This window comes from Hypomesus transpacificus, chromosome 9 (assembly GCF_021917145.1).
Source record: "Hypomesus transpacificus isolate Combined female chromosome 9, fHypTra1, whole genome shotgun sequence".
Classification (NCBI taxonomy): Eukaryota; Metazoa; Chordata; class Actinopteri; order Osmeriformes; family Osmeridae; genus Hypomesus; species Hypomesus transpacificus.
This window is the reverse complement of record NC_061068.1, coordinates 3000198-3012832: the sequence shown is the minus strand read 5'-3', so window position 1 is coordinate 3012832 and position 12635 is coordinate 3000198. Positions and strand designations below refer to the sequence as shown.

At 48.8% G+C, this 12635-nt stretch overlaps 1 protein-coding gene across 1 annotated transcript; it reads left to right on the top strand.

Moving 5' to 3' along the window:
- Window positions 1-258: 258 nt before the first annotated feature.
- LOC124471120 lies at window positions 259-2165 on the top strand. Its single transcript, XM_047025472.1, has 2 exons — window positions 259-834; window positions 871-2165. The coding sequence occupies exons 1-2, from the start codon at window positions 832-834 to the stop codon at window positions 1831-1833; spliced, it is 966 nt and encodes a 321-aa protein (XP_046881428.1). The 5' UTR covers window positions 259-831; the 3' UTR covers window positions 1834-2165.
- Window positions 2166-12635: the final 10470 nt, after the last annotated feature.

Here is a 12635-nt window from a genome sequence, read left to right as displayed (position 1 = left end):
CTCTTCTAACTACCCTTAAGTGACCAATAATCCTAAATAACCCTACCTAAGTCATACCAACTCAAGCAGGAGCCCTGCTTCTTCTCAGTCCTTCTAGTACATTCCCTCCTCAACATAATGCTCTTACATCTTCACAGCTTTGACAGTAACAAACACCTCTCCTTCCTCATCCATACCTCCTTCCTCTTTCCTAGGCTGTGCTGGACACTGAGTGTCTGTGTGGTGTGTTAATGGTGTGTGTGTGTGCGGTGTGTTAATGGTGTGTGTGTGCAGTGTGTTAATGGTGTCTCTGTGTGTGGTGTGTTAATGGTGTGTGTGTTGTGCATTGCTGGAGAATATGAGCAGCACTAATTTGATTATGGTGGGACTAATGATGCTGGGGGCTGAGACAATATAGCTTCACTGTAGCCCCCCCACCACACACACACACACACCCCATACACACTTACATCATACAAATCTATACACGTCAGACACATTCACACATCATCATCATACATAAATTCACTTTCACGTGATTATATTTTCTATGCTTTGTGAACGTACACACACACACGCACATGCACACACGCTCACAAACACGCACGCACACATACACACGCACACATACACGCTCACACACACACAATGAGAGAACAGGGAACAGTCTCTGTAGTCATTCAATATTGAGCACATGCAGTACAGTTGGGATCGACTTTACATTAGTTTGTTTTCTAGTTTTGTCATGTCTTTCCCCTCCTCTTCCCATCCTCCTCCTTCTGTGTGTGTGTGTGTGTGTGTGTGCATGCGGTTCTAAACACCATCACATGTCCCGGTTATAAACACCATCACATGGTCATACACCATCACATGGTCATACACCAGCCTCTGGTCATACACCATCACATGGTCATACACCAGCCTCTGGTCATACACCATCACATGGTCATACACCAGCCTCTGGTCATACACCAGCCTCTAATCATACACCAGCCTCTAATCATACACCAGCCTCTAATCATACACCAGCCTCTGGTCATACACCAGCCTCTAGTCATATACCAGCCTCTAATCATACACCAGCCTCTAGTCATATACCAGCCTCTAATCATACACCAGCCTCTAATCATACACCAGCCTCTAATCATACACCAGCCTCTGGTCATACACCAGCCTCTAATCATATACCAGCCTCTAATCATACACCAGCCTCTGGTCATACACCAGCCTCTAATCATACACCAGCCTCTAATCATACACCAGCCTCTGGTCATACACCAGCCTCTAGTCATATACCAGCCTCTGGTCATACACCAGCCTCTAATCATACACCAGCCTCTGGTCATACACCAGCCTCTAATCATACACCAGCCTCTAATCATACACCAGCCTCTGGTCATATACCAGCCTCTGGTCATACACCAGCCTCTAGTCATATACCAGCCTCTAATCATACACCAGCCTCTAATCATACACCAGCCTCTAATCATACACCAGCCTCTGGTCATACACCAGCCTCTAATCATACACCAGCCTCTAATCATACACCAGCCTCTAATCATACACCAGCCCCAGCCTCTTCTCCTGCTCAGTGCTATTTCTTCTCTCAAGATGAAAGTAGCCAGGAAGGAAAGATGGGGGGGTGGGGGGGGAAGAGGGGGGGGAAGGGAGAATAGAGACAGTGTGAATGGGGGAAAGGCAGGACAGACCACAGAAGGAGAGGAAGCTCTTAATGAGGGTTTGTTGCTGGGGGCGCTGGGGCTGAGCAGCATAGGGGAGGCTGCCTCTGCTGCTTCTAACTGTGGAGCTCTGACATTGAGAGAGGCTGCCTCTAACAGGTGGGAGTGTCTGTGATTAAAAACAGCCCTCTGAAACAGCCAGCCAGGTACAATAGTTCCAACTGTGATGATGAACAGATGTTATTATCCAAAGCAGCGTATATACCGGGGGATTAGAACCTTCAACCCAGGTCTGCAGTCAGATGCTCTTACCACTGAGCTAGCCCTAACCCTGCCTGTCACCTTGTGTCTGACAGGTGGTGTGGATGACAGCAGGGCCAGCTGCTGGTGTGAACCTCCAGAGAGGGCTGACCCTCACACAGCATCTCCCCCCAGCAGGACCACAGCTTCTGTCTGTCTGAGCTGGGTCTGTCTGGAGCTGGGTCTGTCGGAGCTGGGTCTGTCTGGAGCTGGGTCTGTCTGGAGCTGGGTCTGTCTGAGCTGGGTCTGTCTGAGCTGGGTCTGTCTGGAGCTGGGTCTGTCTGAGCTGGGTCTGTCTGAGCTGGGTCTTTCTGAGCTGGGTCTGTCTGAGCTGGGTCTGTCTGGACCTGGGTCTGTCTGGAGCTGGGTCTGTCTGAGCTGGGTCTGTCTGGAGCTGGGTCTGTCTGGAGCTGGTTCTTTCTGAGCTGGGTCTGTCTGGAGCTGGGTCTTTCTGAGCTGGGTCTGTCTGAGCTGGGTCTGTCTGGAGCTGGGTCTGTCTGGAGCTGGGTCTGTCTGAGCTGGGTCTGTCTGAGCTGGGTCTTTCTGGAGCTGGGTCTGTCTGAACTGGGTCTGTCTGAGCTGGGTCTGTCTGGAGCTGGGTCTGTCTGGAGCTGGGTCTTTCTGAGCTGGGTCTGTCTGAGCTGGGTCTGTCTGAGCTGGGTCTGTCTGAGCTGGGTCTTTCTGGAGCTGGGTCTGTCTGGAGCTGGGTCTGTCTGGAGCTGGGTCTGTCTGAGCTGGGTCTGTCTGAGCTGGGTCTTTCTGGAGCTGGGTCTGTCTGAGCTGGGTCTTTCTGGAGCTGGGTCTTTCTGGAGCTGGGTCTGTCTGGAGCTGGGTCTGTCTGGAGCTGGGTCTGTCTCTTCTGGTCTCCTCTTCTCTCTGCTGGTCTCCTCTCTTCTCTGCTGGTCTCCTGTTCTCTCTTCTGGTCCCCTCTTCTCTCTGCTGGTCTCCTCTTCTCTCTGCTGGTCTCCTCTTCTCTCTGCTGGTCTCCTCTTCTCTCTGCTGGTCTCCTGTTCTCTCTGATGGTCTCCTCTTCTCTCTGCTGGTCTCCTGTTCTCTCTTCTGGTCTCCTCTCCTTGCTCTTTTCTCCTCCCTTCACCTTTCTGCTCCTGTCCTTCCTTCTCAGGTCCTCTGCTCTCCAAACCTCCGTGCATCTCCTTTCCTTCCCTTTCTAATCCTCTGTTCTCCTTCTCTCCAGTGGAACATATACAGCTGCAGTGTTTTTATTAAATGAGTCTGGTATGATTGTATTGAAGTCTGGAGAGGGTGTCTGTCTCTCTCTCCGCCAGGCTAGAACAGGAGGCCTCTGTACTACTGTTCTCTCTCTCATTTCCCTCCCTCCCTCTCTCTCTCATATTCTTCCCTCCCTCTCTCTTTTATATTCTTCCCTCCCTCCCTCCCTCCCTCCATCTCTCTCATTTCCCTCCCTCCATCTCTCTTATATCCCTCCCTCATTTTCTCCCTCTCTATTTTCTGGCATACAATCACAAACCTCTTTCCAATGACAAAGTGAGGCATGTCAAGAGAGATCCCCTTCCTGATCTGAGCAGTGCATTAAGGTGATTAACCCACATTCCCTCCACACTATCAGGCTGGCTCTGACACACATCCCCCCTCCATGAGGACATGGCTGCCTCTGACACACGTCCCCCCTCCATGAGGACATGGCTGCCTCTGACACACGTCCCCCCTCCATGAGGACATGGCTGCCTCTGACACACGTCCCCCCTCCATGAGGACATGGCTGCCTCTGACACACGTCCCCCCTCCATGAGGACATGGCTGCCTCTGACACACGTCCCCCCTCCATGAGGACATGGCTGCCTCTGACACACGTCCCCCCTCCATGAGGACATGGCTGCCTCTGACACACGTCCCCCCTCCATGAGGACATGGCTGCCTCTGACACACGTCCCCCCTCCATGAGGACATGGCTGCCTCTGACACACGTCCCCCCTCCATGAGGACATGGCTGCCTCTGACACACGTCCCCCCTCCATGAGGACATGGCTGCCTCTGACACACGTCCCCCCTCCATGAGGACATGGCTGCCTCTGACACACGTCCCCCCTCCATGAGGACATGGCTGCCTCTGACACACGTCCCCCCTCCATGAGGACATGGCTGCCTCTGACACACGTCCCCCCTCCATGAGGACATGGCTGCCTCTGACACACGTCCCCCCTCCATGAGGACATGGCTGCCTCTGACACACGTCCCCCCTCCATGAGGACATGGCTGCCTCTGACACACGTCCCCCCTCCATGAGGACATGGCTGCCTCTGACACACGTCCCCCCTCCATGAGGACATGGCTGTTGGAAGTGTACAAGTGTGACGACAAGCTCAGGTTTGACAGACAGGAAGAACAGACTGATTCACATGCAGCTTTTACTGTTCATATTATTATTGTTATTCATAAAGATTGTTATTTTCTCACATTATATAAACACATTATTGTATTCTAACATGTTTTATGATGATTATGTTACATAACCATGTTTACGGTTACACAGTAAAGATGTGATGTTATGTAATGTTACACATCCAGGTTGTGACCGCTGCTTTCGTTTACACCATCACAGGTCGAACTTACGAGATGCCAGTCAGCAGGGCCCCACCCAGAACACAGGGCCCCACCCAGAACACAGGGCTCCACCCAGAACACAGGGCCCCACCCAGAACACAGGGCCCCACCCAGAACACAGGGCCCCACTCAGAACACAGGGCCCCACCCCAGGGCACAGGGATGTTTTATTCACAGCACCTCCTACGTAGTTCAAGGAGATGAAGTGAGGCATGAACACATGCATGTTGTATTCAGCATGGAAGCCCCAGGCTCAAACTTCATATCACAGCATCAAAGAGCCATGCTGCATAAACAGTGTGTGTATGTGTGAGGGAACTCTTTAGAAGTCCAGACTGAAGTGCAGTAGAGAAAGCCTTTTCAGGTCTGCTTTATTTGGATCAATGGATGAGAAGAATAATGGCCTGCAGAAACTAGTCTCTCTCCCCCTCTCTCTCTCTCTCCCTCACCTTCTCCCCCTCTCTCTGTCCCTCTCCTCCCTTCTCTCTCCCCCCCTCTTCTCCACTTCTCTCTATCCCTCTCTCCCTCTCCTCCCCCTCTCTCCCTCTCTCCCTCTCCTCCCCCTGTCTCTCCCCCTCTCCTCCACTTCTCTCTATCCCTCTCTCCCTCTCCTCCCCGTCTCTCTCCCTCTCTCCCCCTTCTCTCTCTCCCTCTCTCCCTGTCCTCCCCCTCTCCTCCCAGGTGGAAGGTAAGACCCTCTGAAGGTGAGGTGAGAGAGCAGAGCATCCTGGGAAAAGCAGCGATGAACATCTGGTGGTGACACTGCAACCACGTCACCACTTCCTGGTAACACCCCCCCCAGCCCCCCAGGTCCAGCCTCTGCCACAGGAACACACACTCTGCTTCAATTATGTAAGTGGTGTAAATTAAACATGAGACCGACACACACACACATGGGTTAAATACACGTGTAGGATCACACAAACATACCAGAATCACAGAACAACACAGTTGCTGCCAGGTATGTGTAGTGTGTGTGTGTGTGTCTATGTGTGTGTGTGTGTGTGTGTGTGTGTGTGTTTACTGTGCCCTTTGTGGCAGCAGATATGTCTTAGCCTGACAGGCAGAGCGTGAGCCGTGACCTACCTCACAAACACACGCCAGCGTGACCAGCGTGGAGGCTGATAGAGGCTGGAGACCAGCGTGGAGGCTGATAGAGGCTGGAGACCAGCGTGGAGGCTGATAGAGGCTGGAGACCAGCGTGGAGGCTGATAGAGGCTGGAGACCAGCGTGGAGGCTGATAGAGGCTGGAGACCAGCGTGGAGGCTGAGAGAGGCTGGAGACCAGCGTGGAGGCTGAGAGAGGCTGGAGACCAGTTTGAGGTCTGTCTTGTGTCTGATGAGGGTGACGGATAATACAACCCCTCCCTCCCTCCACTCCTCCTCTCCTATGTGCCCTTTATTAATCATCCTTGGTTAGTGGGGCATGGAGAGTAAGTAGTGTAAGAAGCTCTGGGGCGTGCAGAACAGTAGGAACACACACACACACACAGTCATCAACAAATAAAACACACACATTCACAAATAAAAGCTCTCTCTTTCACACACACACATTGATATAACAAACAAAAAAGTGGCGTGCACATACACACACACACTGGGCCCCAAACACAGCTGCTCTTCAGGGCTCCTGGCCAGAAGCCCTCAGCTGCAGCTGATGTAACCTTTTACACAACCTCAGCTCAGCCTGGCTCACATAGGCCTCCTAACAGCACCATCCTCAGCCTGGCTCACACAGGCCTCCTAACAGCACCATCCTCAGCCTGGCTCACACAGGCCTCCTAACAGCACCATCCTCAGCCTGGCTCACACAGGCCTCCTAACAGCACCATCCTCAGCTCAGCCTGGCTCACACAGGCCTCCTAACAGCACCATCCTCAGCTCAGCCTGGCTCACACAGGCCTCCTAACAGCACCATCCTCAGCTCAGCCTGGCTCACACAGGCCTCCTAACAGCACCATCCTCAGCTCAGCCTGGCTCACACAGGCCTCCTAACAGCACCATCCTCAGCTCAGCCTGGCTCACACAGGCCTCCTAACAGCACCATCCTCAGCTCAGCCTGGCTCACACAGGCCTCCTAACAGCACCATCCTCAGCTCAGCCTGGCTCACACAGGCCTCCTAACAGCACCATCCTCAGCCTGGCTCACACAGGCCTCCTAACAGCACCATCCTCAGCCTGGCTCACACAGGCCTCCTAACAGCAGCATCCTCAGCCTGGCTCACACAGGCCTCCTAACAGCACCATCCTCAGCCTGGCTCACACAGGCCTCCTAACAGCAGCATCCTCAGCCTGGCTCACACAGGCCTCCTAACAGCAGCATCCTCAGCCTGGCTCACACAGGCCTCCTAACAGCACCATCCTCAGCTCAGCCTGGCTCACACAGGCCTCCTAACAGCACCATCCTCAGCTCAGCCTGGCTCACACAGGCCTCCTAACAGCACCATCCTCAGCCTGGCTCACACAGGCCTCCTAACAGCACCATCCTCAGCCTGGCTCACATAGGCCTCCTAACAGCACCATCCTCAGCTCAGCCTGACTCACACAGGCCTCCTAACAGCAGCATCCTTTCACCAAACAGGTTTGTACAGAAACTGCCTGCTAAGAGATAAAAGGACTCTGAACAGACAGCACTACATCAGGCATCAAGCCTGCATAACTGATACACACACCTCATACATGAAGAACAAGGTCATACACACACACAAGCAGCAGAAGGCTAAGTACAGAACACACACTATGGTCTCACACACACACAATGTGGCCTCACACACACACACACTTGTGACAGACCATTGTTTCACATCAACATCACTGTTCCTCCTGATGGACAACAGCCAGGAGGAGAGCAGGAGGAGAGTAGGAGGAGGGTTCCAGAGGACCCAGACGCCCCCCTCCCCCTCCCCCCTCCCATGACAGGGAAGTAGACATCCCCCTCAGCAACTAACAGCAGACCAGCCAATCCCATCACAGGACACAATCACTAGAGTGCTTGTTGATCAGCCATGAAGTATAAGGAAAAGTAGGGTTTTCAAAACTACAGCATTAAGCAACCATTTGTTCATATGGACATTAGTCCGTTCTAATTGAGAAATCCGGGCAAAACTATCCCAGATTATCCCTGATACAGAATAATGTAATAATTACCATGAATAGAAGAGAGGGTTTTTTAAAAGCTGCGTTAGCTATAGGCCAGAACCATTATGACTATTAAATGCTCTCTCTCTCTCTCTCTCTCTCTCTCTCTCTCTCTCTCTCTCTCTCTCTCTCTCTGAGAGATGGGTAGGAGAACAAATTATTATTGCTATAGGCCTTCTGGAATTGCCTGTTTAATGCTCTACGCGCATTAACAAGTGTTCGTCAGATAAGTGATAATGTGTAGGTAGCGTGTTGCTGACAGGAACACACTACCTGTGGACAAAAAGTGGAAACATGTCGCGTCATTTTTGATTGACACAAAACAGACACGGGTGTGTAGACAAGGAGAACACGTACCTGGTTTGACAGTCTTCAGACGGATAGGCTCCCGAAAGTGGCGAATGACGGCCAGAGTGTCACGGTTTGTAAGTCCACTAACTGGGGTACCGTTCACCTCCAACAGAACGTCTCCGTAGTAGGGCAGTTTACCGATGTGACACACCAGTACCTCGAGCTTCATCTGACCCAGGTACGGAAACTGTCCGAGCTCTGCTCCCCCCAGGACCTCCACCACGGAGCCGAACTCGCCCAGGTTCCCCCATGACACGGAACACTCTTGCACCTTGCTGGACCAGTGTTTCTTCTTTTTCAGCGTTCTGGACATGGTCAGGCCGTTTCCTGCGAAGATGTAGTCACTTTCTAGTTTCACAATCACGAAAACAGGAGAGAATATGTCCCAACAGACGCCTCGGAACTTAAAACAGCCATAGCTTGATTTATTGCAATTTGAGTTGTGGCGCACGAACGTGGGTCATGGATGGTGTGTCCCAACGGTTTTGTAGCCTATTTAAAAAAACAATTCAAATCCAACATCCAATTTTAACAACTCAATAATATTATTTACTTCATTCGCTGCGATTACTTCTGTTTGTATTCCAGTATACAGATTTATCTGTGCGTAATATATAAAACGTGACCGCAATGCTAGCATAGAACATGCGCTCATTTAATCACACCACGACTCGGTCTGACGCTTTTCCAGAAGCCTCCAGCAGCGAGTTGACAAACCCGGGAAAACGGTACACGACAGCGGGAGAAACCGACAAACCAGCTTGGCTGTTTGGAACCACGGCGCCTGTTTTAGTGCGTCAACGAAACACGCTTTATATAGGCTACATAACGAAGGCGACGCGAGCAGTTGTCTAAACGCTGTCTGAACGAAGGTAGGTTCTTCTCCGTAATGGTCGTTCTAGTGAATAATCCCAAGCATTTTGCTACTGGCAGATGCGACCGGTTCCCAACCGTGCTACAGGTTCAGTTTCCCGTCCACACCTGGCGCGCTGGCACTGTCAAGCGAGCCGCGCGACTGCCGCCCATCTATGCAGATGTCACTGCGCGCGACTCAACCTTTCCTCGACGTTCACGCGGGCTCCATCCCTCGGTGTGTCGAGGCGAACCGGCCATTACAATACTTTGGGTAAATACGGTGTGGAAGAACAAGGAAAATGGTTTCACTCTATTACACAGCTGTATTTAGATTACTTTCAGTGTGGCTTACTTGGACAAACGTTTTTTCTCACGTCGGTAATATAATTAGTATAAATAGTAGGCCTACCGTTTGGGAACGGTAAGGTAAATGTTGATGTACGCTTTTATTGAGTTAGTGAAAGATGGCACGCGCCAACTTTTCAATACCGTTCGCACTGTAGTCCAATTACAACGGCAACGAATGGTGCCAAACCTAATTGTGTCCGTTGGATTTCCATACACGTCTCCACAGCGCCACTCTCCGCCACATCCAAACCACTTCACCGCAGCCACGGGGTCGCGAGGTACACAAACACACTAGCATGTGTTCACGCAGTGCATTCAGCTAACACGTGAAACGTTCCTCACATCTGCATAGCGCGAGCTATCCGGGGTGTTTACGAAAGCGCGCAGTGTGGGATGAGAGATGACATCCAGGACATTGTGCTGAATAATTCATGGTGGGTCGGGGGTGTAGAGGTTAGTTAGTGTTGCCATGCTGACGGTCTTGATGTGTGTGTGTGTGTGTGTGGGGGGGGGGGGGGGGGGGGAGTCTAAGAGAAGTCTTTTTCGCACCCTGCCCTCCGGACTTCAAGGCCTCAGTAGCTCGTGGGATGATTACAGACCTGGGATGTAGTATGTAGGAGGTTCACTAAAACACATCAGTTCATTTGACTAAAATGTAATTGTCTGTATGAGGCACCCACATGACTGTGTAGGGAGTCTCTGGACAGTAAAGGACAACATATATTTATAAAATATGTAAATGTATTAAACAATAATGACAGGCCTAACTGCAGGACAGGAAGCGTTACTGAGGTGTGTAGCTGTTTAGGTGAGTGTTTGTTTGTGTGACTGTGTTTAGGTGAGTGTGTGTTTGTGTAGCTGTGTTTTAAGTGACACGGGAAGACTTACATTTTACAAACTGCTTTCTGGAATAAAATTGAATTATATTTACATGTTACACAACTCAGTTTATGCACATATTCAAACTAGGTGAATATTAAAATGTTGTAGAACAAGGCTGTTCTTATAGACAGCTACCTTCCAGTAGGCCTACGCTGATAATTAAACTGTTCTTATCAACAATATATAGATTTTTTCAATTGAACAGCGGTTATAATTAGGTACACTACCATAGTTGACGTGACAACGGCATGAGGTCTACAGGAAGGATGTTTGGCAGTTGTAGTCCACCCTCTTCTGGGCAGTAGATGGCTGGGTAGGATGGGTACCATACAGACTGAGCCCCCTCCCTCTCTCTATATCCAATACATTTCCTTTCTGTCTCAGTCTAATAAAGCCATGAAAAGGCCCCAAATATCTTAACATAGAAAACAACTTTATAAAATAATAAAGAATACTCACTTCTAGAACACTCCTACAGTTCCACATTCTGATGATAGCGTAAAACACAAACTACACTGTGTAAAAGATGGAGGGTATGTTTATTGTTATAATAATAGCTATATGTCAAGAAACATTGTTTTTACACATGCTTTACAGAATGTACACATTGTCAAGATACAAAAATACACTTGACAACAAAATTCAACTCATCTAACACTGACAACAAGCAGCACTTAAAATTGCCAGAGCATTACTGCCAAACTTTGGTTTGAAGTTTTAAAACAAACAATATATAAAAAAAAAAAAAGATATCAATAAAGACACCATTTAGCTGTGACGACAAAATTTTTTTTTTTTTAAGGCAAACTAATACGTTTTCAGGGACCTTTACGAGGTAAAAGGTAACCGTGCCAACAAGGACAGAGATTAGAAATGCACGTTATCTCATGATGTCAGAACCACAAGGCTACCATAGTGAGACAGGCTGTTCATATTATACACACAACACAGCAGCCAAACCTGGGCTGATAAGACAGTTGGAATGTTTGATTAGGTTTGGTCTGACCTGATCACTGGAGGAACATCAAGCCACGGACTAACTACAGTACCACACGTTTAGAGACACTCTGAATCAGGAAAAAACAAGGCAACTGTAATTGTGTGAAAGTGTAATGTGCAAATTCTGTAAAAGGAACGTACCACAGAGAACACCTGGCGGAGGAGACTGGAACTAAACAAGTCCTTTCTTGATCCGATGAAGAAACACTGTCTCGGGCTGTTAGGAGTACGAGACAAAGCACCCAGATGTGGCGGACTACGATGCTTCAACATCTGACAGGCACACTGCAGGAAATAGCTATACCACAGAAGACTAATATGGAAATTCATAGTTAAGCATTTCTGAAGTGCAATAATCATCATTTTCTTGAAGAGAATGTAAATAAAGCCAGGATTGGATCTGACCTGATATAGGAATGCTTACACAGTATATTCTAGCCAACATAGTCTACTTATGTACCAGTCTATAAAAAGGAGCTACAAAATTACCCTGAATAATTTGATGAATGATAAGACAAAAAGGCAATAAATCAACAATTTAAATGACTTCATAAAAAAACCACCCAGTATGGGTGTGATGTAATGTAGCGTTGAGGTGGACAAGCTTTGTCTCACCCCTCCACACTGCATCCTGTTCAATCCTGTTTCATCACTCATCAACCGCACAAGGTTATTCTGACTGACACATGCAGAAAGACGAGTTTGAAAACACTCAAGGGGGGAGGAAAAAAATAAAACTCCAGCTCAGAAACAGGATTTTCCACCACTGTCGTCGGGCTGGATAGCATTGAATAGATTAAGAAGTCATATGTACAAATACATACACACATATATGTTTAAATCCATACAGCACATTCTTCTTCACAGTCCCAAAACCTAATGTAATTCATAGCTTGCAGGGCTCTGCGATATGGACCCCAAAAGCTTTCTAGTAATTCTATAAACTAAATATTGTGATTTGAATTGTGATTTTGGTCGGCACATTTCTTTGTTTACACATGACCAGTGTTCCTTTTTCAAACATGTTTTCTGTTGTTTTAGTCTAGTACATTTTTTTGTCTAAAGTAAAATTATAACTGGGTCATTCCACAAAAAGAGGACATTTTAAATGTCGCTCCTCCGTGTTTAGAAGAGCTGGAGGTAGCGGTGCAGATGGTTTCGTCCCAGCGCCAACACCACCAAGCGGACAGCCCTTTCTGTACCTTGCTAGCTTGGGAAGAGACCTCTGCTATTTGGCTTTTATGTCTTTTACTTTTCTGGCAAATAAATACATACAAATGTCAAGCTTCTCAGTTGCGTAACCTGCAATAAAACCTGCAATAATTGTAAAAAAGAAGAAGAAAAGAACAACAAAAAAAGTAGCTTTTGCTGGTTTAGAAATCACACATGCTCATATATATGTATATATATATGATCAGTTGCACAGCTCTATAATTATGACTGGATCAGGACGGATCCCAGACACTCAGGGTCGTCAAGGAAACAGGCGTTTCAACTGCATCAACACGATCACTGGACGAAC